The 26509-nt window shown below is 43.1% G+C and overlaps 1 protein-coding gene across 6 annotated transcripts in view; it reads left to right on the plus strand.

The window, feature by feature from the left end:
* The window catches only part of Smarca2 (SWI/SNF related, matrix associated, actin dependent regulator of chromatin, subfamily a, member 2), a 189710-nt gene that overhangs the window by 84527 nt on the left and 78674 nt on the right, over positions 1–26509 (plus strand). For all 6 annotated transcript variants that reach the window (XM_023721884.1, XM_023721874.1, XM_023721877.1 and 3 more), the window contains exons 20-25: positions 5325–5432; positions 6158–6244; positions 9733–9779; positions 12048–12214; positions 17377–17540; positions 23114–23341. In XM_023721884.1, the coding sequence (XP_023577652.1) occupies positions 5325–5432; positions 6158–6244; positions 9733–9779; positions 12048–12214; positions 17377–17540; positions 23114–23341 (801 nt within the window). The remainder of the gene's footprint in view (positions 1–5324; positions 5433–6157; positions 6245–9732; positions 9780–12047; positions 12215–17376; positions 17541–23113; positions 23342–26509) is intronic.

The raw sequence follows: 26509 nt of genomic DNA on the forward strand, positions 1-26509 counted from the left end.
TTTTTCTTTTTTTTGCGGTACTGGAGATTGAACTTGGGACCCTGTGCTTGCCAGGCAAGTGCTTATTCTACTGAGCTATCTCCCTGGGCCCGCTTTTCATTTTACTTGAGCAAGCACCTAGGAGTATGATGGTTAGTTGGACTGTCAGCCATCCAGCATTATAAGAAACTTGGACTTTGTTTTCTGTACTGCTGAACTGCTTTGAAATACATTACCAAGGTGAGAACATTCCAGTTGCTCCACATTTTCATTAGTATTTGGTATTGTGAAGTTTCAAAAAAAATTTAGCCATTTTAATAGATGTATCATAGTATCTTAATTTCATTACTCTAATATCTAATACTGTACAGTGTCTTTATATGTATTTCTTTCTGGTGAAACTAAAGCAGATATAGGAAGGCTACAGTTTGGTAAATGCATCTCTGTGGCATGAGAAAATTAGCTTTAGTATTAGACTAATGAAATATCTAATGAGCAAAGAAATATATTTTGTCTAATCACCACCACCACCACCACCACCAATCTGCTGGCATCAAATTCATCTGTGTACACTGGAAGGAATGCCAGCTCATAAAAAAGCAACTGTAACTCAGCGGCTTAAATGCCTGTCTGGTAAGCCCAAGGTCCTGAGTTCCACCAGGGAGATATTTCAGCAGTCTAAGCCCCTGCCTGGCAAGCACAAGGACCTGGGTTTGATCCCTGGTACCCTATGCCATGCCAGCCCCACATCGAGCCAGACACCAAAACCAGGTGTTGTGGTGCACGCCTGTCATCCCAGCACTGGGCAGGCTGAGACAGGAGGAATACTATGAGTCTGAGCTGCATAGTGAGACCCTGTACCAAATAAATAAATAAAGACTTTCTTAAATAATTAAAAAATAAAGAAAGTGACTATAGAAAACATTTTAAGCTAAATGAAAATTGATTTTTTTTTTACTTAGTTCCTGTTCAAAGTTGTCACTGCTGGCTCTCCACTTTGTTAATTCGTATCATCAAGAACCAACTATGCAAACTGCTGTGTATATGTCAATGTCCGAGACTATTAAAATATGTACATAATGTGAGCTTCACAAGAAAGAGGTCGGACTACCTAAAATCTCTCCTGATTTTGATATAATTTGCATATGATACTACAAAGAGATTTCTTTCAATGAACAGTTTTGTATTCTTTATATAAAAGTTTTGAATGCTTAATAGGATTAATCATTGCCATTGTTCCTCTCTCATGACACAGGTTCCAGAACCTGAGACTTTCATTAATTGAATCTTATTGTTTAAAAATCTCAGTTCACAGAGTGGCCATACTGAGTATCATATATAGTAGCCAAGGGTCATTGTTCCAATAATCTGCCTCTTTAGAGCAGAAATTGTAAAAGGAGGACAGCATGCAGGCAGAAACTATGAATAGACCTCAGGTGCTTCTACTGCTCTATGAGAAGAATTCTTGGCCAGTGTGACTGCCAAATTGGCCCGCTTATAGGAGTCAGTCTGTTTATTAATCAAGTGTTTAGCAGGTAATTACTTTATTACTTGAACAAATCTCTCATGCCTAACTTCTTGGGGGAATTATTTCTGCCAAGAAGTCCCTTCCTGAAGGGCTCGCAGACCTTGAGGGGCTATCTCATTCATACTGTAACGAGGCACCGTCACATCTTAGGGGACTGGACTCAGACCCCACTGGGGTGCAGCTGGCACCATTGTGGAAGCTCCTCCCACTTTGTTTCTGTTGCTCTGTGCGTCTCCAGTAGGATCATTGCGTCGGCTCCTTTTCTCAGTCCACACCTGTTCTCGCCTTGCGCTCTGCTTTCTCCTGTTCTCATGTTCGGTAGAAGGTATAGGGGCAACCCCAGAAATGGAAGGGAGGGTGGTACAGGCTATGAAGCTTGGCCTTGGAGATGAGGTCTGTTCACACAAAATGCTTATGGGCAGCGGAGAGTAACATCTTCTGACCTGCCAACAGTAATAATCCAGACACTCAGATGCTTTAGGCCTGGACCCTCCAAAGTGTGTACATAGGGATATATCCAAGGGGAGTTCCTGCTAACAATCCCCTGGGGGAGGGCTGGTGAGCTAGCTCAGTGGACTAAGCGCACGCTTAAGCAAGCTCAGGGTCCAGAGTTCGATCCCCAGCACCACATGCCATGCTGGCCCCATCCCCAGGCATGCTGAGCTGGCCACTAAGACTGGGTGTGGTGGGTGCAGAAAAACCACACCTTGGTCACCCTTAGTGGGCACCTTATAAAAATGGACTTTGTTTTAAATCTTAACTTCATCATTGCACAATGGCTTTGGCCCAGTAGATTAACCACCACCTGTAATCCCAGCACTGGGGAGGCTGAAAAGAAGATCACTGAGTCCGAGCTGTGTAGTGAGACCCTGCACAAAATATAAAAATAAATATCCCCTGGGGAGCAGAGTAATGTTGGAACAAACATGCAAATTTATTTTTCTCTTTAAAAAAAGCCAATCTCTTTTGCTGTTTAATGTGCAAACTGACACTGGTCCCCACATGGTGTGTGTATGTCAGAAAGTTATATGCCTGGGCTAGACTAGGATGTAGCAGGGGCTCGCACTGCTTGGAGGATCAGCTGTCCAAGCACACATGCTGGCTGGTGCATTTGCCTTCTGCCTTTTGGAGGCTGTGTGTGAGTTTCCTTCAACCCCAGATATGTATGAGGAAGATGTGCTGTGGCGTGTCTTCCTTCGAAGGAAAGGCCTTGACCAGCTTGCTTGAGGGAAGTGAGAGGGAAGATCTCTCACTTCTTGGGTGATTGGAGATGTTACAAAGAGCCTGCAAATATAGTTGGATTTAGAAAGAAGCCCTACGACTAAGCCCATGCTAGTTTATTAAAAAAAAAAGATAAAGCAGAGTAGTTTGGATTTACTTGAGGAAGTTCCTGGAGCAAATGGAAAATGCAGTTGTGAGACTATGACAGTGATTATCAAACTGGGTGTGGTGGTACACACCTGTCACCCTAGCAGGAAACTGTAATCCCTGCACTTCGCAGGCTGAGGCAGGAGGATCGCTGAGTTGGAGAGCAGCCTGGGTTGCACAGTGAACTCCAGGCCAGCCTGAGCTATAGACTGAGACCCTGTCTCAAACAGAAAGATTGTCATGTGTATAAAACTAGCTCCTGTCACCCCACAGTCATGGTAAAAAAGAGGCATAGGCTGCTGCCACCTCCCAAGAATAGCTTTTGGGGCCTCCAGAGGAGCTTATCTTTCTGCTGACATGGCCGTAGTGAGGATGCTCGGCCTGTCGTCTCCAGGGAACCCACATACCTCCTGCTCCCCAAGCTCTAGTCCTTCTGCTTTTAGCACTAACTTGCTGGCAGGGAGGGAGGGAGCATTCTGTCTTTAATTCTGGGTCTGCCATCCCCTAGTGCACCTTAGGGCAAGCGTCCCTCATCTCCTCCACCTTCAGCAAAGTGAAAGGGAGGCAGCAGGGAGGCCCAGGGGAAGGTGAGTGTGGGCCAGTTAGGAAGCCTGGAAAGCTCTTTGGTAACCCTCAGTGGGCGCCTTATGAAGACGGGCTCTGTTTAAAATCTTAACTTCACCATTCCCTGATGGCTTTGACCCAGTAGATTCACCTTCAAGTCTTTGTCTATAAAACACAAAGGCTAGATGTGACTGTCCCATTGGAGCTCTAGTCTGGGGTAAAGGAGAAAAAGTAGGGAAATGTTTCACACAGGACCTGAAATGGATAGAGCCCTGGGTGTCATTTTACCACCCTACTTGGTAAAAAGTCTAAAGTTCCTTTTAAAGTGTTTTGGGTTGTTTTTTTTTTTAATTTTTTTGCCATGAGAATTGAGAATTCTTGAGAAAGTAGGAGAGTAGTAATCATTTCATAATTCCTATGTACATCAAACTCATATAGTCACATAGTCACTTTGTATCCTTTATGTAATTTTTGTCAGTTCTACCTCTGGAAATTTGCAAAAGTAAGCATTTAAAAAAACAGTGATACTTAAAACATAGCATAATCAAATATGTCAAATGCAAAATGTGTACCCAGTGTGTGCTTATCAAAATTTTAGGATTGCTTTTCTTCCCTACAAAGTCAATATAAACTAAAGCAAAGTTTTTGTGGATTACTTGATCTTCCTTTCTGCAAAAATAGCAAGCCTTAGAGCCGGGGAGATAGCTCAGCAGCTTAAACACCTGCCTGGAAAGCACAAGGTCCTGAGTTTGATCCCCATTACCAGAAAATAAAAAAAAAAAGAAAAAGAAAAAGAAAAAGAGCAAGCCCTCTCTAGTTGGACTTGGTTAAGCAAAGCAAGTTGTTTGCTCTGGCCATACAGGTTCCTTCTAAAGCAAAAAATGAGTGAACACTTTACCTCTCTTCATCTCTGACCTCTTCTTTCTGGCCCTTTGAGCTAAAAATAACCTGATCATTTTTTTTTAACCTGCTCATTCCAAATCAGTTTATTAAACGTTGGCAGCTCCCTGAGCTATTTTTAATCCTATTCTGCATATTTTTAGACATTAATCTGATGTTTATTATGAAAATTACACATTTGTATGCTTGGAATTTTGAATAAAACAAAACAGAGGAAATAAGGCCGCTTTTCTGCAGTAGCGGTGTGATGCAGCGTTGCAGGTGTGTGGTGAGATTGGCCAGTGAGCTCCCCGCAGCTGCTTTTCCTCGGACTTCGCAGTATTTCGGTAGCAAGTACAGGAGGCTTGTCCTATGGTCGATGGCTGTAAAGTTCCGTCCAATTGGGATCAGTTCTTCCCTGCCAACTGTGAGGCTCACTGCATTGTATGCTGTCATTTGTCAGGCGTAGAGGCTGCTGACAGTCACCCTCGGCCCGCTATAAGTCTTACTTTAATGGAGATTCATAGTGCAGGCACTTACCCACGACCAAGTAAAAAATGTTCTGTGGAAAAAAAAATAAGTGAACATAGGACAGCTGCTGCTTTTTTCTAAAACTGTCCTGTTCATGTAAAAGGGGGTGCACAATAGCAGAGAAGAGGAAGGAATGCAGACATTGGGAGACATCTCTGTTGGTCAGTTTTGAATGGGAGCAGTCAGTAAACCAGTCTCCTTCAAATATAGAACCAAGTTACCAAATTTTAGAAAACAGGGCCTGAGGTTTAGCCTCATATAGCTTCTTAAAGATCTCACCGTCATCCCGGCATCTTTAACAGTGAGCTCATAGTTTCTTCTATAACCCTGTCCTATCCATCACCCCTGCATCCAAGAAGGGGGAACAGGTGCCTCTGTGATTCCAGGAGTGCTGCCAGCAGCTGTGTCTCCACAGTTGTCTTGAAACAGAACTTCCGCCTCCTGCTCCTACCTGCCTCCTGTTCTCTTCCCCCAGGTTGAATATGTGATCAAGTGTGACATGTCAGCTCTGCAGAAGATTCTCTACCGCCATATGCAAGCCAAGGGTATCCTGCTCACAGACGGTTCTGAGAAAGATAAGAAGGTATGATGCGAAAGCCAGTGCGTCTACAGGGACCAGGACACGACTTCTAGTGCTGTGATGTTGACCTTTGCCAGGAAGCCTCTCTGCTAATGCCACCTCATGAAAGCAAATGACTGGACCTTTCTGTAGCTCTCACAGCTGCCCCAAACTTCTCCACCTGCTACCTGCTTTGGGGCAGAAGGGAAGAGGGAGCACATTCTTGTTACCAAAAGACAGCTCTGCTCACATCGGTGCTGCAGAAAACACAGTCTGCCGCAGTGTCGCGTGGCATTTTAGAAAGTTTTAAAATGTATTTCACTCCGAGGACATCTGTTCTACGGTCTGTCTTCCAGGACCCTAGGGAGTAGAGAGTCATGTCATGAAGCTTACAAGTTGACATGATTCTTCAAGATTCACTTTTTTGGGAGGACAGTGTACCTTAAGAAGATGTTTTATGTAACTCAGAAAAAAAAAAAGGAACTTTAGACTACAGGGTGTAAAGGAAACTGAGGAGACCAACAGCCCTTTGTCCTTTCCATAAGAAGGCTTTTATTGATTAGTTGATTGATTAATTGATTGGTTGGTGGTGCTAGAATTTGAGGCCCCGACTTGGCATATGCTAGCAAGTTCTTCCACTGAGCTGAATAAACCCTCGCCTGAACTCGTTTTGAGAAAGCTTAGTTTTTAAAACTTGGAAATATTTGATCAATGGATAGTTTTATTTGTCTCTTTTCATTTATTCTCAGGGGAAAGGAGGGGCAAAGACACTCATGAACACTATCATGCAGCTGAGAAAAATCTGCAATCATCCTTATATGTTTCAACACATTGAGGTAAGCCAGTAGCCGGTGCTTGGATCCTGATTATGGTAACCTTACTAAGCTCATAAAACAAAAGCAAAAAAGTAAAATAGATATAAAGGATGAGCATACACCTCGAAACATCATGATCTGATCTGTCTCCAAGTAGAATTAGCAAACATGACTTTTGGGTGGGAGTCAGCATCGTCCCCAAGCACCTGGGCATCTGGAATTTTATAACTAAAAGTTTAAAGTAGTGAGAAAATGGACCCGGCAAGGCTGATGATGTGGGTTTCAGTAAGTACTATGAATTACCTTGTTATGGTAGAAGCTCTGAAATTGAAGATAATGACAAATGCGCCCAGCTTCCTTGGAAAGATGCTATGAATAATATTAAAATAATGTATAAATAGTGAAGAGAAAGATGTCCTTTTAATGTTTTGCTTGTGAAAGACACCGGCTTCAGTCTGTCACTTAGATTATATGTTTCCTGTTTTGCTTCTACCGTGATGGTGCCGATGCAAATCGGGGCTCTCATTCTGATGCTCAGGTCCCCAGAGCTGGATGTAGGGAGAGGACGTGCTCTGCTCTGTTCTCTGCATGTGACAAGTTTGCCTGGCTCCAGGATGGACACGTGACTGGCGCAGGAGTGAGAAGGCACTGTGGTCATCCAGTCCCTTTTTCAGTGGTGCTGCAAGAGCACGTGAGCCCGAGGGCGATTGTTTGCCAGGACAGGGCCTGATCTCTACTGCAAATTCAGCAAGTTAGGGGAAATTCACTGCAGGGCTCCAGTGTCCGCTCCAGTTGGTTTTATTTTAATTAATTTATTTATTTATTTTGGCGGAACCAGGGATTGAACTCAGACCCTTGCACTTGCCAGGGAAGTGCTTATTCCACTGAGCCATCTCCCTGGCCCTTCCAGTTAGTTTTATAACAATAAAGAGAAGCTTGTATAAAATCAAAACTTAATCACAGCAAAAATATGGAAGTACTTTTAATTTTGCATATTCTTTCTTCCCTCCTTATTTTGGGCAATCGTGCCTGTAGGTCAGGGTAATTATTTCACACCCTGCCCACATTCTAGTCCTGTGTCAACTATGCTGAGTGTTTAGCCTTCCAGCTCTGCCTTAGCCTTCTTGTCCTTGAGAGAGCGTAGCCATGGAGATGGGAGAGTAGATCTGGAGACACAGGCAAGAGCATCTGGGACACAGGGAAGTGTCTCTGTGCACCTAGATTGTAGCATCTGTCAACCTAAGCGTCTCCTTAGACCTGGGGAAAGTATCAGTAGACACGGGAAGGTATCTATGGATGCAGGAGAGTGTTTACTCATCTAAGGGAGACGTGTCCTAAGCTGTTGAGGAGCGTTCTGTGAGCCAGGGGAGAGTGTCTGTGACAGAGGGGAGAACGCGGATTGACACAGGTGAGGGCAACCTAGACACAGGGTAGAACACTGAAGCCTTCAGAGCCACAGGAGAGTATCTGTGTGTACAGAGGACCTTGGAGAGAACACGCAGGGACACAGGGAGCATGTCTGTGCATAAGGGAGTTTGCGTGGGTAAAGGCAAGAATCCGTGGACACAGAAGGTGCCTCCGCTGTCACAGAGGGCCGCCCAGGAGACTTGAAGCCCTATTAATAGAAAGTGGGAGTTTGTCTACAGACACAGGTGAAATGACAGCAGAAATGATGCTTAAAAATTCACGCAGACAAACAACAGGTATTGGATATAGATAGATCCAGGTCACAGGCCACTTGGGCACCCTGACACTCCTTGGAGTAAGTCATTCAGAGTCCCCAGGCTGTAGTTTGCATAATTTGTAGTGAGAGAATAATATTTGATCACGAGACTGGCAGGTAGGTTAACTTTTAAATAATAATACATGGAGCATTTTGTAAATTAATGTTAAGGAGATATAGGGTGTTAGTGACTCTGCGCTGGGTGTATGCTGGGCTAGAGGAGCTGGGGAAAATGAATAAGGAGGAGAAGGATTGGGGTCCTCTCGTCCACCATTCCATTTTTTTGGGAGACAGTTTTAAGTCATTTAATCTGAGCTATAGAAGGTTTTGTGGGACTTCAAAAATTTTTTTAAAATGAAGCATCTGCCTTATTGTATTTTGGATATTGTAAAAAAATTCACCTTGGAAGGGGCGGGGGAGATGGCTCAGTAGAGTAAGCACTTCCTTGACAAATGCAAGGGTCTGAGTTCAATCCCCGGTTCCACAAAAAAAAAAAAAAAGAAAGAAAGAAAGAAAGAAAAAGAAAAAAAAAAAAAAAAATCACCTTGGAAACATGCTGGGCCCTGTCAGGAAGGAAGGGATAGAGCATGTCTTCTCCAACTTCTGTCGGGAGCACCGGCAGGCCTTGGGGGTCATAGGGAAGCTAAGATAAGGAGCATGCCTGCCACAGCCTGCCTACCTATACATTAAGCAGCAATTAGTAGACAGGCAGGCTTCAATTTTCACTTGTCCTGACATAGCAAGCTTTGAGGAGTTTACTCTTAGAAATGAGAGTCCCGCCATTACTGGCGAATCCATTGGCAACTGTGGGCCTGAGATGCTGTGTGCCTTTGTTCTGTTCTGTTTGCTGCACAGTCCTTTGCTGATACCAGATCAATCCAGAAGTTCAGTCTTGATTGTTCTCCCTGCCTCGCTGGGAACCCTCAATCTGGAGAAATGGAAGCACTGTGTTTTAAATGATGCTGAAGCCTGATCTTATCCAATCCATGAACACATCATGTTGGTTTTGCTTTCTAAGCTGTGCTTCTAGATAGTGGGAGAACCTAAAAATGTAGTAAGGGATCTCCACATAGAGGGCAGAAGCCTGGTTCCAGAAGGCAGAGTGGGTGTTGGTCATTGTCCTTCTGTGTCAGTTCTGCCACTGCATAGTGTTCTGAGGGGCTCATACCTGCCCCCAGTATTGGGCAGATTTGAGAGCAGAGCCCAAAGGGAAAGATTTGGTCCCCTTTAAGTAAAGACTGCATTGAGGAAAGAAGCAGAAAAGGGAAGGCTGGTGGCTAACGTGAAAGCATGCTGCCCTCCTCGCCCCTCAAGTCTGGCTCCATAAAGTGGAAATAGAAAAACTCGGAGAACAGTCCAACATTTCTCCCTCTGAATCAGTAAGGAAGGAGCTAAGTCATTAAGTTTGTGTTTTAACAGGAAGCTACACATTGATGGTAGTGTGATTTGGGGCTTATTTAGCCTAGACTCTGAACTCTTTTTGTGGACTAGTCCCTGGGAAAAAGTACAGGTTCCACCCTGGTTCAACAAATGTTCGGTCACTGTCAGACTGTCATCTGGGAGACCAGGGACAAAGACAACCACAACCTCCATTCTGGTGGGACAAAAATACAACTTCAAAGACACTGAGTTTCTGGTCCAGTCAACTATGAGTGTTTTCTTATTTTGTTTCCTTTATTCTCTAAAATACGTAGGGTGACCTTGCTAAAAGAGAAACCATTAAGTTAATAATTGCATTTTTAAATTGACTTTATTCTCTCTCTCTCTCTCTCTCTCTCTTTTAAAGGAATCCTTTGCTGAACACCTGGGCTATTCAAATGGGGTCATCAATGGGTAAATCTATTTTTTTCTTCTGAAATATAATATTATTTTTCCTACCTGAACTCCTTGGAAAGTATTTTCTATCCTTCCAGTAAGACTGTGCTCCCCTTAGCCCTTTTTGCTTCTCAGTGGAAGGCCCAAAGTAATAACTGAAGCGATACCAACATTCTCCTTTTACTTTCTGGCATAAATTACTCCCTGTCCTTAGCAAGTAGCTACTCAGAAGACATAGTTTTCACTTGACAGACCTAACAGTATCTTGAAGTTCTAGAAGGTTGCTGAAGTCTGGGGGTTTTCAGTTCTAACCAAAGGTGTACAGGGCCTGGGAGATAGCTCAGTAGAATAAGTGCTTGTCTGGCAAGCGCAGGGTCATGAGTTCAATCCCCGGTACCTCAAAAAAAAAAAGGTGTAGCTTGGGCTTGAACAGAGTTTATCTTACAGAATTTCACATTGATCCTTAACATTCATGTGCCTGGGAGGAAATGTCTCATTTCTTATAACTGCGTACAATTTCACAGTCATGGGTTACAGATATGGCCTCTACATAAGAAGGGGCTTTACTAGCAGTGAGCATTAAAGAGAATCATGTTTTGCAACAATAAAAGATGAAGCTTACATTAGCAGAAAGTCTGCTGTGTTTGTTTTATAGTGAGGAAGATGTATTATTTGGATAGAGGGGTACTGGCTGGATCCCAGAGGCAGACAGTTACTGGGCAAGAGGAGGGCCTGTAGCCCATGGCAAAGCGATGCCAATGAACTTTCTTCCCTCTCCTTACTTCACTTCCTCCTGGGTCCGATGGTCATCTCTGCTCCCAGCAGCCTGACCAGTGTTGCAGGATGGAAACAGGGCATGAGGGGTTCTCTAGGGGACAGTTCTCAGAGCAGGGGCTGGACAGCAGGAAGACATATACTTGAAAATGTGTTTGTTAGAAACAGTATGCACTGTGACATACATTCAGTGACCCAGTGCTACATTTCAGTGCTGTGGGCTGCATGTACGCTGGCAAGATCTCTAACCAATAGCAACCCTAAAACTAAGCTGTAATAATGTGTAATGTATACCGATGGAAGAAAATAGTGAAATGTGCCAAAGAGCCCTGCTTTAGCCTTTCTCTCTCTATACAATAGCATCATCTCCACCAGTTACCATCATATGTTTGCCTGGCACTGCTGCAGGGAGACAGGGTTCTAGTCCTCTCCTCAGGCTGCTGTACACAGTGTCCAAGGTGACATGTAAAAGGCATGGCGGGCCTTGTCACTGCTCTGTATAAAACACATCTTGGTTTGCATCGCGCTGAAAACCAGAATGTACAGTGAAGCCAGTGGAGCTCCTGTCGCCTCCTCCCTCTCTGTCCTCCTGGGCCAGTGTCCCCCTCCCTTCATGTTAAACACCCTCACCAACTGTGTTCTCACATTTACCTGCCTCCTTTCCTCAGCGTTGGTGCAGGCTCTGTTCTTTCCCTAGAATCTTGTCTCTATCCCACCCCTCTGTGTTCACCGGGATGCCATTTAACTCATTCTCTCAAGGAATAGTAGTAGCTCTTCCAGAAGATTATCTTTCCTGCCCTAAACAAGTGATGGGCACACTTTTTCTACAAAGAGTTCAGATCACACTACTCAGCTTTATGGCTGTAAAATGTACGACACCTGCCCAGTTTGGCCAGGCTAGACCTCAGTGAGTGAGCATAGCTGTGTTTTGATTCAACTTTATTTACAACAAGGCAACAGACCAGAGCCAAAGTTTGCCAAACCTCACTCTAATCTACAGAGATTGGCAAGTGAGTCCTCTTATTGTATATGAGTTCTCTTATTGTAACTTAGTATTTTTCTTTATAGTATTTACCACAGTTTGCCATCATGGATTTTCTGGATCAGTACAGACATGCCCAGTATTGTGCTTGGTACATGGCAGATGCTCAATAAGAATTTGAGTGATTTGTGAATACCCTAAATTAACAATTTTATAGACTTAATAGTAGGGACATAAATGCAAAGAGAGAAAAAGTTGAGTGAGACCCTGAAAAGTATTAAACACACAAAAGCTTTCCTTGTTTTCTAGTATCTGTCATCAACCTAGCATGGAAGATTTACTGTTTATGGGTTTTAGAATAAATATATTTTCCTTCTTCAATAAACATCCCCATTGCTTTGTAGTTGGTTTACAGTTCTTACTGACTGTTTACTATCGGTGAGGCACTGTGCAAAAACTTCAGAGCGGTACTGGATCCTTCAGGAAGACAGGAGTAATACTGTCTTCTCATTTTGCATTTTTGGGTTCAGGGCTGAGCTGTATCGGGCCTCAGGGAAGTTTGAGCTACTTGATCGTATTCTGCCCAAACTGAGAGCGACTAACCACCGCGTGCTGCTTTTCTGCCAGATGACGTCTCTCATGACCATCATGGAGGATTACTTTGCTTTCCGGAACTTCCTTTACCTGCGCCTTGATGGTAAGCATGGGAAGTGTGAGGCTCAGAAACCAAGCGACTGAAAAATAACACTTGGGCCCAGTCTTAGCTGGAAAGGAAGCAAACTGAGGAACTGACTAGAAGGGGGTGGGGTGCACATTTTCTAGAGGTCAATTTTTATACCCTCTAGCTTTAAGAATGTTGATATCATGCACATAGCTTATCTCACCTACAAACCAACACAAATGAACTCAAAGTCACTTATGAGTCCTATAATTAAACAGAACCGGAGTGATTTTTTTGTTTTTTCTTTTTCTTTTTTTAATGTATTTTGATACAGGGTCTCACTATGCAGCTGTGACTCACAGTGATCCTCCTGTCTCAGCCTCCTTACCACTGGGATTACAGGCTGCACCACACACCCAGTCTCTGTGGCAGGCTCAGCATGCCCAGAGGCGGGGTAGGCATGGCATGTGGTACCAGGGATCTAATCCTGGTCTCTGGCTTACTTAAGCAGGCACTTAGTCTGCTGAGCTATCATGCCAGCCCAGAGCTGGAGTTTTTAAGTCCCCTTAAGAGTCAACTCTTCAAAAAAAGAGTCAACTCTTACCTATGCACCATGTAGATTATGTTGAAAAGCGTTTACTATTTTCTGTGGAGACATACATTAAGGACAAAGGTTGTGTCTCCTTTGATCAGTAATAATGTAATAGGCCATTTGTGATTATATTTCTTATCAAAGCCTATCTCTCTAAGTAGGACATATCTGCATATTATGTAGAGGTATAACCATGTTGTTTCCTAGATTTTGCAAACTGTTAAATAGCACTCTGATTTTAAGAGTAAAATTTAAATACCATGTCCTAAATGTTTACTCGCACATGTGAATAGAAGAAAATATGAATTTAAGGAAGATTGCTGAATTACATTTATTGGGGCTGGTGAGATGGCTCAGTGGTCTAAAGCACCTACTTGGAACAAGCTTAGCAAAGCACAGGGACCGCGGTTCAATCCCCCAGCACCACATGCCAGCCAGCCCCGCCCCCTGGTGGGCTGAGCTGGCCACACACACACACACACACACATAAATAAGTAAAAAAAAAAAATAATAAAAAATAAATAAATTACATTTATTATTTGGATTCAGGCCATAATAATTTAGAGATTAAAGATATCACAGGCTTCATACTACGGCAGGGAATGTGTCCCAAGAATGGTAAGCAGGAATGAAAGCTAATTGACAGGCAGGATGCATTTGATTCCTGGATGCAAAGAACACAGTCCTGTTAATACTAGTTTATAGCTACAGCAACATTAATGCTATTATGAATTGAACGGGAAATTGAAAGTTTGTCCTGTTGGAAGGTTTTGCTTTATTTTGATTCTGACATTTTGTCCCCATTTTGCCACTACAGTAATTAGATGTAATTTGAAATATACTAAACTCAGACTTGCCAAATGGTTCCTTCCTTGAGTTCTTGGATGAATTCTCTGTCTGGTCTACCTCTCTGGTATTATTAGTTTTTAAATTAACTATGCCATCTGACAGACCCAATAATTTAAAACCATCTTATCTTGCTCCTCTAAAGTCAGTGAAAATTGATGGCTAAGTAAACATTAATTTTGAGTTCACTGATACAGCCACATTGCCCCCCGCCTGTCTCACGTGGCCCATCTCCTGCTTGCTTCTGCCCTGTGAGTGGCTTCCTCCCTCTGGTGGCACTCTCCCTCCTCATGTCTGGGGGAGCCAGGCTTATGTCACCTGGATTTCTAAGCCCCACCTCAGGTGTCCAACAGGACTGCAGTTGCTACTTTGTGGCCCTAACTTTGACTCTCACCTCTAAGGACTATAGCCTGAGAATATTTGAATCCATAAAACTGCTAAGTGATTTTCTTGTTGCAAATCACTAATGTTTTCTTGCCGCTCCAAAAGATTCTGTTTAGTACTTTGTCTGTTGCTGTCCTTATTGTCATTGCTAATAACAGTATTATTATGTGGAACACCAGGTAAAGCACTTTGGGTGCATTATTTATTTCCTCAACAAATAAGATGCTGTTATTCCTTTTTGTGTTGCTATCATGATTCCCATTTACCAGATGAGAAAACAAAGATAAATGATAAAACCGTGCTCTAATTTGGATTTCTTTGATTCCAGGTTAGCTCAGGTTTAGACATCTAGGGAGATGTACCCATCTCTGCTGTGACTATATATAGTCAATTTTTTTTTTTTTTTTTTTTGTGGAACTGGGGATTGAACTCAAGTCCTTGCGCCTGCCAGGGAAGCACTTATTCTACTGAGCCATCTCCCCAGCCCCTGTGACAATATTTTGATGGCATGTTTGAACTTAAAGTATTGAATTAATTAACAATAACTAGAAACTAGCAAGATGAATGGGCCACTGCCTGTTCTGCTATCAGAGCCCTTACTGTTAAATGAAAAAGAGAAAAAGTAAATTCCCTGAAGTGTTTCAGATGGCTTGAGAAGCCTGTTCCGACTTCTCCCACCTGAAGCAAAAGCCATTCATTTTGGGAGTGGAAAAAACTAGTGAAGTCAGTCCATATGCATATGGATATATTGGTAAACACCCTTCAAAATACACATACACAGACATACACACACACACACATGCCATCCTGACTCTACCAGCAAATTGGCAAATGTCTTCAGGTTTTTCATTGCTGAATTTGATGCCTCAGATTTTTTACTTCAGGGGAGAAAAATCACCTGTTGAAAGCTGAGCAATTATTTTCTGCAAAGATTGCACGGATTTCACTACTATTCTGTTACTGTTTTTGTTTTCACTGGAAATGATTTTTGAATGAGAGCAAGTAGTAAAATTTCATCCCAGAAGATGAAATTTTCCAAGAGCTGCTTACATTCAGTTAAAATTAGTAATCATGAAAGTCTAGCGCTATATTCCTTTTGGCAAATTCTGTAATTTTCAACACAATTGCCCTTGCTATTAATTCTGTTCTTATAATTGGTTGTGTTGTACTTCAAAGTCTAGCGGACCTGAAAGTGATGCCCGTGCCAATTGCATCAAATGCTGGGCACCTGCAAGGAGCGATTTCTTTTGGATGAACTCGTACATGGTAGTTTGAGTCTTCCTGAGGGATGCTGAGAAGATTGCTGTTGACCAGCAAAGATCTTGACTTAGGAAACTGACCAGTGGAAATAATCCAGTCAGTTTTGAACTTTGTAATAAGAAATACTGTGAGTGCCTGCTTCGGCAAGCGCAGGGACCGGGGTTCGAGCTCATCACATGCTGCGTCAGCACCACCTCCACTCACGGTCATGCTGTACCTGTCACAGAGGCTGGACTTGGTGGCACACTCCTGTGATCCCAGCACTGGGGAGGCCAAAAACAGGAGGATCACAGCAGTCCAAGCTGTGTAGTGAGACCCTGTACCAAATGCATAAAAAAGAAAGAAAGAAAAGCTGCAGCTTTGTGTGTAAAGTGAGTTATATCTTTGTTTTATAATGTACCAGGTTTGCAGCCCATTTACACAGTTAAAATAAACATCAGGTAAATTGGTCAGTCTTTTTGCCTCAACTGTTGACATAGGGAACAAGAACTCATTTGACTGTGTTTTCCAAAGTAGGCATGTTCCCAGTTAGTTTGCCTGATGCCCCCTCTTCATTTTACAAATTTTGTTTTATTATATTTTTACTTTTGTGCCTTTTCATTTAGTTTACATGAGTTTCATTTTAAAAGAACTTTGCAATTGGTAAGACAATACAGAGAAAAGTTTCACATTAGAAAAATCATGTCTTCCCGGGTACCCTGAGCAAGTAGTTCATGTCTTGGAAAGGCAGTTCTGAAAGGAAAAGGAAAAAGCTTTCCACATGTTTGACAACTCACAAAGCACACGAATGCTCCTCCTCCAAATGTAAATTCCTACAATTCACTGTGGCAGTGCACCAAATGAAAACTAATTCAGGAAGTAAACCGAGTTTCAAGAATGCTGCTTTGTAAAGTGAAGAGAGCCCACAAAACCCGGCTCCTAATCCCCATTCGCTGAATGTAGGGAATTGATTTTCTTTCCTCCTCAGGAGGATGCTTGTTATTTTTACTGAACGTGAAAAACAGATTCCCCACGATGGGGAACTTGGCCCTCATGCGTAACTTGATACCTTTAGCTGAAGTCACTTAAGTGTTTTAATCGTCTGAAATAAATTACTGCTATATTTTCATCCTTTAAAAAAGAACAACACACAGAAATAATATTTGTCTAGCAGTCAGTAAGGGAGTATCATATAGCATGTATATTTCCCAAAAGCCTGAACCCTTTGTTAGAACTCAGCATCTGTACTTTTCTGGAGAATTATATTCAGATGGAGTATTGGCTGGTTTTGCTTTTGTGTTTTTTCCTTCCACAATGCATTTTATGAAAAGTTGAGTAAATACGTGACAAGTGGACAATAGGTCACCGAATGGCTAATGGACAGTACAAGTGGGTCCCAAAATGAGCCACCCTGTAACATCGCTGTGTTGTCTCTAGTCACTATTTTGGAGCCTCCTTTTCTGCAGTACAAGCCGCCCCACTGGCTGGTCCTCTGCTCTACTGGATAGCTTTGTAACTCGGCAGCCTCTGAACCTAACAGAGCAGGATGTTAATATAAGAATCAATCTAAAAGAGACTCCTTTTTTCTTTTTCTTTTTTATCATGATGGCCTCAGATCTTACTAAGAACAGTTAAAAGTGTTCGTTGACATTTTACCTTTTTATGGTACCATACTCAGTAGCAATCCACATGGTAAAGCAGTAAAAATCAACTTTTCTTTTGTTTTCACTCTCTCGGCTTAAGTGAGTCCTTGCTCTAATGCTATAAGCATGGTTGTTGTAAGCCATTATAATAACTGTTTTAGGCACGTGCATGTGGGTGGGTTTTAAAAATTTATTTGGTATTTTAAAGCGCAGAAGTAGATCCAGGAAATGTTTTCATTAAGCCTTGGATTAGGATAAGAATGCAGAATTTGTAACATTGCAAAAGTGGCCCCTTGCAAGTATTTAAACAATCTTTTTCTAAAATTGCAAAATGTTCAAAGTTCCTTCCAAAACTACAGGAACCCTGGTGGTTTTCTCACTGATGTTAGGAGGATGCTGGATGTATTTTTCAGGCAAGCAGACCTTTTTCGTCTAGTTCTCTGCCATTTTTAGGCAGGAGTTAATTGGCACATTTATTTTTCTTATCCCCTCAGGCACCACCAAGTCTGAAGATCGTGCTGCTTTGCTAAAAAAATTCAATGAACCTGGGTCCCAGTATTTCATTTTCCTATTGAGCACACGGGCCGGAGGCCTGGGCTTAAACCTTCAGGCTGCGGACACAGTGGTCATCTTTGACAGCGACTGGAACCCTCATCAGGTGTGTACCTCTGACTTAGGCATGGGCCGCCCTCCGCAGAGGGTCCGAGGGATGACCAGCTTCATCACATAGAGGGCAGGGCAAACCCTGAGCAACTAAGGTGCTTCCAAAGCAAAAATCAAGGCCAACGGGTCAGTAGGGCTGATTCCTTATGTCCCTTGAGGCATAGATTGTACAGGGCCCTACACATGGTGAAGATGGGGGTAGAAAAGCTCACTTTCTACTGAGTTTTAATCCCCATCTCCTAGCATTGCCATGGAGAAAAATTAAACCCGGTGCAAGATCAAGCACAATTTTCCAAGGGCTGGGGATGTAGTTCATGGTGGAAAGTGAGCTTCACATGCACAGAGCCTTGTTTTTCAGTCTCCAGCGCTAAAAAAAGAAAAAGTTTCCAAATAATAAGAACAGTAGGAACTGACACCTACTGGACCCTTTCTGTGTGTCAGCCTTTTCATGTCCATTGCTTTACTCAAATAGCTAATAAACTGGATCTTCACAGTCAAGGAAACTCAGTGCTACGTCAGTTAGATAACTTCTTCAAGGTCTAATAATCTAATACTTAACCTATATTGTGTGCTTTGCCTAAAGTCATCAGTAAAACATTCTGCTGAACATCTATCATTCTATCATTTACCTCTGTTTACCAGGTAAATATAGAGTTATGCTTATGAAGGAGTACTTAGAAGACCTAAATAGGCAATTAAATTCATCCTCTATGGTATTGTTTTCCTGCCTGCTGGGGAGATAGTGGGTAGAGTGCTAGGCATCAGGATTTGGTTCCTCTTAGAACAAATATTGGATTCAAGCCAGTTTAGTGCACATGCAGCTGCCGTGTGACTGACTCCTGCAGCCACTGCCCCTGGCCCCCTCGCGCAGCTGGGCCTCCTCGCAGCAACACTGCCTGGCTGGTGGGCCTCCTGGGCAGATGGAAGGGAAAGGCTTCAGGAAGGTGTTTCTAGTGGGCAATCAAGTTCAGGAGTACATTAGAATTACATGGAAGCTTTTTAAAAACTACACGCTCCTGCTTCGTGTCCCTTCCACTACACCTGAGCATTTGTTTGGCTGTTTGCTGGTGCTGGAGATCAAACTCAGGGCCCCCCTGCATGTTCAGCAAGCGCTCTGCCACTGAGCTGCACACCAGTCCCTGGGTTGCTCATTTTTTATTTAGTGGGTCGAGATATATCCTTGGAGATGCTTCAAGGGATTCCCACGGATCTTTCATGCTATTTTTTAATGGTACTAGAGATTGAACCTAGGGATGCTGCTCCACTGGGCCACTTCCCAGCCCTTTTTCTTTTCTGAGATAGCTTCTTGCTGAGCTGCCCATGCTGGTCTTCAGCTTCTAATCCTCCTGCCTCAGCCTCCTGAGTAGCTGGGGTGGCAGGTGGTTACCACCCTTGGGGCTTCTCATGACTCTGAGCTGAGCATTGCATGTACTTCGTGGTCATTCTTTGTAGGTAACGGCGCTAACAAAGAATTATTATTGAAACATCCTGACTTTGAGAAGGTGGGAAGCCACCAGCATGCAGTTTATCTCTTCCAAGTCTTCATTCAGGAAACATTTTAGATGTTGTGTTTTTTGGTATTCCATGTTACATTCTAGAGTTCGGGTAAACTGCATATCCAATGAAAGATCTCTACCCCATGCCACACTCAGGCTTGAGAAATATACTCAGGGCCTTGCAATAAGCTACATTGCTAGCCTTTTGTTTTATTTATGTGCTTTTTTTTTTTTTTAATATGGTGAGACAGTGTCTTGCTCAGTTGCCCATCCAGGGCTTAACCTCTGAATCTTCCTGCCTCTGCTTCCCAGAGTGCTGGACTTACAGCCCTGTGTCACCAGGCCTGGCTCTTGCTCTTTTCACCATTGTCCTTAGTAACTGTCCTGTGAGCCTGTGCAGAGCATCTAGCATGCAGCAGGAGTGTGGCTGGGAGTGTGGAGCACTCCTCCTGCTGGCCCCTGCACCTTTTTTGGTAGTGGTTTGTGGTGAATGGAGACTTTGCTGTGTTTTGTCTTCTGAGCTAAACGTGACTACCAAGTCTAACCTCTTCATCTGTCCTGGCACAGCATAACCTCTAAGAGCCAAAGGAAATCAGTGTTTCTGGGGATGCTAATGTCTCAGAGGAAAGAGATATTTCTCTCCCCCCCCCTCCGCCCCTCTTTCCTCCTGTCTCCCTCCTTCCCTCCCTCCCTCTCCCCCTCTGTTTCCCCTTTCCTTCCCTTCCCCCCCTCCCTCATCCCCTTCTCCCCTTGCCCTCTTGCTCCTTCTCCCACTTTCTTTTCCCCTCCTTCCCTCCCTGCTCTCTGTTACAAACTTCTAGGACACTTCGGACCAGTGCTTGAAGGGGAACCACCAGAATTAAAGTAAAATTATAATTCCTCCTCTAACTATACCTGAGCTAGACTTTTCGGCACTGAAACAGAGGGCCCCAAAGTTCCTCTGACCTGACTGATCACTAGTCCTCGTGCTGGCCCTTGTACTCCTGTGTTTGCTTCTGCCGGAGCTGGGTTCCCTCCCATCTGCTTTAGGGAACTAGGCTGATGAATTGTTCCTACGTCCTGCAGGCATGGGTGTTAGGTTAGGAAACTTTTCATTTTCAGAAATCAGTGTCCTTGGAATGTTAGGGATAAGCACTGAATTTTCATTTGAAACATCAGGGAACTAACTCTATTAAGCAGCAACTGTGTGAGAAGTTTCCAGGCATTTTGCACAACTTGCTGCAGGTAATCCACATAGCATTTCTAGATAGCTTGCTCAGGAGCATATAGCCAGATTCAAGCCTGTGTGTCGAGGTTTTCAGAGGACAGGCGCTGTACTTCTACTCCGGGCCCAGGTAGCCTAGAGTCTCAATATTGGGTCCACTGTAGAAGCTGTTTGCTGACCTTTCCCCAGAGATCATGAACAGGTTAGTGACCTAGAACCGGTCATCTTGGCCATCACCGAGCTGTCCTGCTGAAGATGCCTTGAGAAAGATGGTTGGGTCACAGGCCTGACAAGGATGTTTAGAAGTCCCCACTTTTGAAGTTTTAATTGCCCATCTCCTCTTTAGAAAATAATCTACATTGGATGGGTCCCAGCTGTGTTCATGGTTCCACACTATATTTATACTAACTCGAACATCTTCTGAGAATAAACTTTTGCCTCATCAGTCATGTGATTTCAAAGCCTCCTATAGCAAGAGCAAATCTCCTGGGCAGACATCTGCCTTTTTCTTGTGCTGGGCAGCTAACTAAGACCCTCCCTGGTCCAGAGGAGGGGCTCAGAACTTCACCATGTCAGCTCTGTGCAAAGGCTATTTCTAGAACTTCCAGATGCAGGGGACAGACTATTGGCCAAATATATTTTAAATGTATATATAGCGACCAAACAAGTGAGTGTCTGCTTGGGATATATAGAGACAATCAATCAGCGTTGGCCCAATTACCATCACTGAGACCACAGTGAATAAAAGGACGTGCTAAGCTTGCACTCGGTAGCTATGACATGAGATAAATCTGCTTCATAGGTTTTGTTTGTTTGTTTTCTGTACCAGGGATTGAACTCAGGACCTTGCACTTGCCAGGCAGGCATGGTGCTGCTGAGCTCCATATACCTAGCCCTGCTTCCTAAGTTTACAGAAGATTTTGCTCAAAGATCTCATGGAAGACTTTACCCTTTTAATTGCCATTGTTTTAAAAATGCATTCATACGTGCTGCTGATGCTCAGTGGGCATATTCAGTTCGTGGTCAGCATCCTAGCTCTTGTCTCTGTCCTGTCTTCCCATACCTCAGGTCCTCCTCCTACCTCCAGGAAGTCCATCTCCCTGTTTGCTATCATCTATGGCTAATATATTTAAGGAAAATTGTGAAGCTATATTTTAGCAAAACAAAGATGAAATAGCACCCCTAATTTTATTAGTGGAGATGCATACATTGTCTGTATGTCGGTGTTTGGTCTTCACCTCTCTCATGGTGCAAATAAGTATGCAAATGTAAGATAGTGTACATCTCATTTATAACTTGCAGTTTTCACTTAAAGTTTTGTGTCATTAAATCTCTAAAATGTAACTTTTATTATCCTGTGTTGGTATGTATAGAAGTAGAATGCCACAATTCAATTCACCAATCTGTAATTGTTGAATGTTTACTTTTTATAAAAATTATAGTGTAAGCTAGCCACGATGATGCACGCCTGTAATCCCAGCACTCAGGGAGGCTAAGGCTGGAGGATCACAAGTTAAAGCCCTGCCCAGGGCACATGGCCACCTTGGCAAGACCTTGTCTCATAATTACAATGAAATGAGGGGTACTGGGCTGTGGCTTAGTGTCACAGCTCTGGTTCAATCCCCAGAATTACAAACACACACACACACACACACACACACACACACACACACCCCAGTAATACCAAAAAATTTTTGTGTATCCTTGATTGTTTCTTTAGGATAGATTTCTAGAGGTGAAAGAAATTTTTTTTCTTTTTTTTTGGCGAGCTCAGCCCTGCCCTGAGGGTGGGGCTAGCACAGCATGTGGTACTGGGGATTGAACTAAGGGCCCCTGTACCTGACTAAACTTGCCTAAGCAGGCACTTTAGACTGCTGAGCTATCTCGCTGGCCTATAAAAGTGGAATTTCTAAATCAGTGCCAGAGCTAATTTTTTAACATTTTGGTTCATCATGCCAAATTTCTATCTTCAAATGTCACCAGATTAGTACCCCAAAAGCAATCCTTTTCACTTTCCAAATTAAAGATTAAGCATTTTTTCTTAAGTTTTTGTTTTGTTTTCTTTTGTTTTTTGTGCAGGGTCTCGCTATGCAGCTTGGACTCGTAGTGATACTCCTGATTTCTGCCTCCCTAGTGCTGGGATTACAGGCATGCGCCACCATGCGTGGATTCCATTGCCAGCTCATCATGCCCAGGGGTGGGGCCCACACAGCATGCTGTGCCAAGGATCGAACCCTGGCCCCCGTACCTACCTAAGCAAGCACTTAGTCTGCTGAGCTATACTGCTGGCCCCTTAGATTGAGCATTTGATAGAATTTGGTCCCAGGATGTTGGCCAGTGAGCAGCCTCTATCTCTCTGTCCATCTGTCTGTCAGTCTCTCTCATATATGTGTTATATATGATGTAGGCTATGTGCCTATGTGTATAATGTATATCTGTACCATCGACGTAATTGTAAAAATCGTTGTTAATACAACATGAAAAGAAGGTGCTTCTTATAGCTTAGAAGTAGTTGTAGGTAGTGTCTAACCCATAATTCTGACATCAGAAATACTAGCTTTTGTTGTAGGTACAGACCAATTTCAATGGTAAGTCTATGGGCAACTAAAAATATTTTGAGACCTGGGTGTCAAAACCAGAGATGTTATTTCAGTTGGCTCGGTTAATTTAAACCAAGCTTCTTCAACTAGGGATGACCTTGAATTTTTTCCAAAGAAAGTAACTTGTATATTTTTAAAATGTAAGCCAGATCTTACCTTAGCGAAGGAGGATTAAATAGCCTTCCTACATGTGCCTCTTGGGCCAGGACTTGTTTGCTGTGCTAATCCAGGCACCGCAGACCTCACAGTGTGTTGCTTTTGCAAACAGGATCTGCAGGCACAAGACCGGGCGCACCGCATCGGTCAACAGAACGAGGTCCGGGTGCTGAGACTCTGCACCGTCAACAGCGTGGAGGAAAAGATTCTTGCAGCTGCAAAATACAAGCTGAACGTAGATCAGAAAGTTATCCAGGCTGGCATGTTCGATCAGAAATCTTCAAGCCATGAGCGGAGAGCATTCCTGCAGGCCATATTGGAGCACGAAGAGGAAAATGAGGTATTAGAGGAAGTTGAGTTTATGAAATCAGTGACCTGTTGTCTCTTTAGGATTAAGAATAACCTCTTTGTTCTTTAAAGAATTTCCTGAGCTGGTGTTAATTAAAATGAATAAATTAGCTGCTATCTTATTTCCCAAGCACAGAAAGCCTCTGAAAGTTATCCAAATGACTGTCTTAAAAGCTAATGCCAGGGGGCCTTCGAGGCTTGGCCTGTGGATGTTTCTAGAGATACTGCCAAGTGTGCTGTATTGTATTGTAAATGCTGCCTCCTGTAGGATTGCTGTGGAACTGCAGGATGATATTTGGCAGACAAAAACAGCCAGAGAAAACTAGACAAATCTGGAAGTATCCCACATTGCCTTCTCTTCCTTCCGTCCTCCAGAGCCTTCTGTCTCTCTTGCCTTTGATCAGAGGGGACAGCACTTCACCACATCTGTAGGATAAGCTTTTATGTTGCTCTTTAGCTCACTTAGCCATACTTGTACTTGGAGAGCATGACCTTTATCTCCACTTAAAATTTTTCTTTAAGAGCTGACCAAAGGGCTATCGATGTGGCTCAGTGGTAGGCCACTTGCCTGTCAAGCATGAGGGCCTGGGTTCTTCTATCTTCAACATTGAAAAAGGAAGCTGACCTACAGCTGCAAACAACACAGGTTTAAAAATCTCTATTTAACAATATGATATGAAGAATATATGGACTATATTTCTTTTCAGGGACTCGTTGGGTTTATTGTTTATTTTTTTTAATTGCCAACTTTATTAACTTTATGCTATATATTAATTTTAGGCCTTGAGATGTAGCTCAGTGATAGAGTAGTTGGGCTGGGCTGATGGCTCAGTAGAATAAGCGCTTCCCTGTTCCCTGGCAAGCAAAAGGGCCTGAGTTCAATCCCTAGTTCCGCAAAAAAAAAAACCCCAAAAAACCCAAAAAACAAAAAATAACAACAACAACAACAAAAAACTCTTCAAAAAGGTCACATAAATATTGACATGAAATAGGTTTTAAAATATATTTATAGGGTCGACAAAATACCAGCACTAGTTCTTAACATAAACCTGGCTAGATGGACGAATTTGGTTTTGTACGCTCATATTTATAAATTAAAGCATACATTATATTTACACAAAATACTATTTTTGTTACAAATATTCCAGGCAATTTGATTTGTTTTTGTTTGAAGTAGGGTATGTGCTTTTGACTCTTCTGTAAATTAAAAACCAAATTCTTTTAAAAAATCCTGCACAGTTTCCATTTCCAAAAGGAATCTAAATATGGAACAGGGCTTGATATTTTAAGGAGTCCTAAAATGAATCCTTTTGAAATTGAAGAGCGCTGTGATATGAAGGCTCCTAATTTGTCAGCCATGAGTGTCTGATTAGTTATCTTTGAGTTTCCTAAAAATGATAAAAAAATACACATGCATGTGCAGTCACACGTCCATATGTATTTAAAGATTTTCGTGTCAAATAACCATTTCAGAGTCACAAAATGAAATCTTTTTTGCACTCTTAGCAGCAGGTTGTCAGGTGGCTTAGGCTGATGGTGACGGGCCGTTTCAAGGAGACACTGTGATGGGTGTACCTACTGTCACAAAGCTGGTGCGGGCACAGCTGGTTACAGCCAGGAGGCCCCGCTGCATTTTTACTCTTGCTTTTTTGCAGGCCTTAGGAAAATACTGCCTGACCAGGGTTAGGTTGCATGTGAGGCAGCTGGAGTTTTCTGGTCTCCCTAAGCCACAAGAAGCTGCTGTGTGTCCCAGGCCTGGGGACTTCCAGGTGGACCCTGCTGTCAAGTCCCATACCAGCTGGCTCCAGCTGTGGGCAGCCCTGCTGGGGCTCCATGGTTCTTTCAGGGCACCAGCGTGTCAAACAAATGTTAGCACGCTCTTGGGGCCTGTGCCCTGGTGTGAAGCTGACTAGAGAGACTGAGGGATGCTCTCAGAGCTCTGGTCCTGACTCTCGGGGGTAGCACCAGCTGCTGGTACCCCAGCTGACACCCCACAAAGCACTCGGGTACAGAGAGCTTGGGAAGATTTTATTGCAAACCACCCAGCTGTTTGGCTCTCCAGCAGCCCGGTTCACTGTGAGCAGGTTTCCTGTCAGCTTGGACTTGGGGTCATCTCAGGACTCACTGTGTTGGGGTAAGAGGGGTACATCATTCTAGCAAGAAGGACAGCAAAGGAGAACATCTGTTTACCTGAGGAGGCACTAACCAGGTGCTTGGTACAGTGAGATCTGGCCCCAGTCTTTAGCTGGTCTGCCTTTGTCAGATGACATGTAATATTTAGACAAATTGGCTTTAATCAATGTAGAGGTGAACTGAAATAGAAAGTTTCTCAGCAGTAATTATTATCTCAATTCATAGGCTTTTTGCTTTATTGAATTGCATTCATTTCTAGCACTTCTTAAGTCCCTGCAGTGCATTCAGACGTTATCTTGGGAACTGACATCGTCCTCTCATTTAGGCTTCTGGTTCCCTCACATTCTTTTTGTAAAACACTTGCCTCATTTTGAACATTTGATTTGTGTAATTGGCTGTTTGAATTTCCATGTTTTCCTCTCTCTCCCCTCTGCTGATACACTGAACTTCTTCAACTTGATTTTTAACAAGCCCACTCAGCATATGATAAAAATGCTTCTGGAAACTAAGCCCTGTAGTATATGCCTAACCTTTGGAATCATTTCGTATAAGTGTGTAAGTCAGAGCGTAACGCTTCTGAGAACTGTTGAGAACTGTTAGTTCCTGAAGAATTAGCAGAGAAATAACTTGCCTTTGTTTAGAAGTGAAAGTTTTAGACCTTGTATGACTGCTTTCTCTGCTTCATTTAAATTATTTTAATTTAGTGCAATTCTGAGGGCTTCTTGCATTTGAATCATGTTACCTACAGCAGTAACCCTTAGCAATAGTAGCACGTACTGAAATGTATCCATTAAATGTACCTTAAAGTTTGGATATTTAACACATGAGGCTTTTTGGTTTTGCACTGCATTTATTCACAAAGTTCTGTATGCTTATGGTTTTTAAAAAACATTTTGTAAGGCTTTCAAAAGAAGTACTGGGGGGGCTGGTGAGATGGCTCAGTGGTCTAAAGCACCTACTTGGAACAAGCTCAGCAAAGCACAGGGACTGCGGTTCAATCCCCCAGCACCACATGCCAGCCAGCCCC

The sequence above is a fragment of the Octodon degus genome, unplaced genomic scaffold (assembly GCF_000260255.1).
Source record: "Octodon degus isolate 3935 unplaced genomic scaffold, OctDeg1.0 scaffold00087, whole genome shotgun sequence".
NCBI lineage: Eukaryota > Metazoa > Chordata > Mammalia > Rodentia > Octodontidae > Octodon > Octodon degus.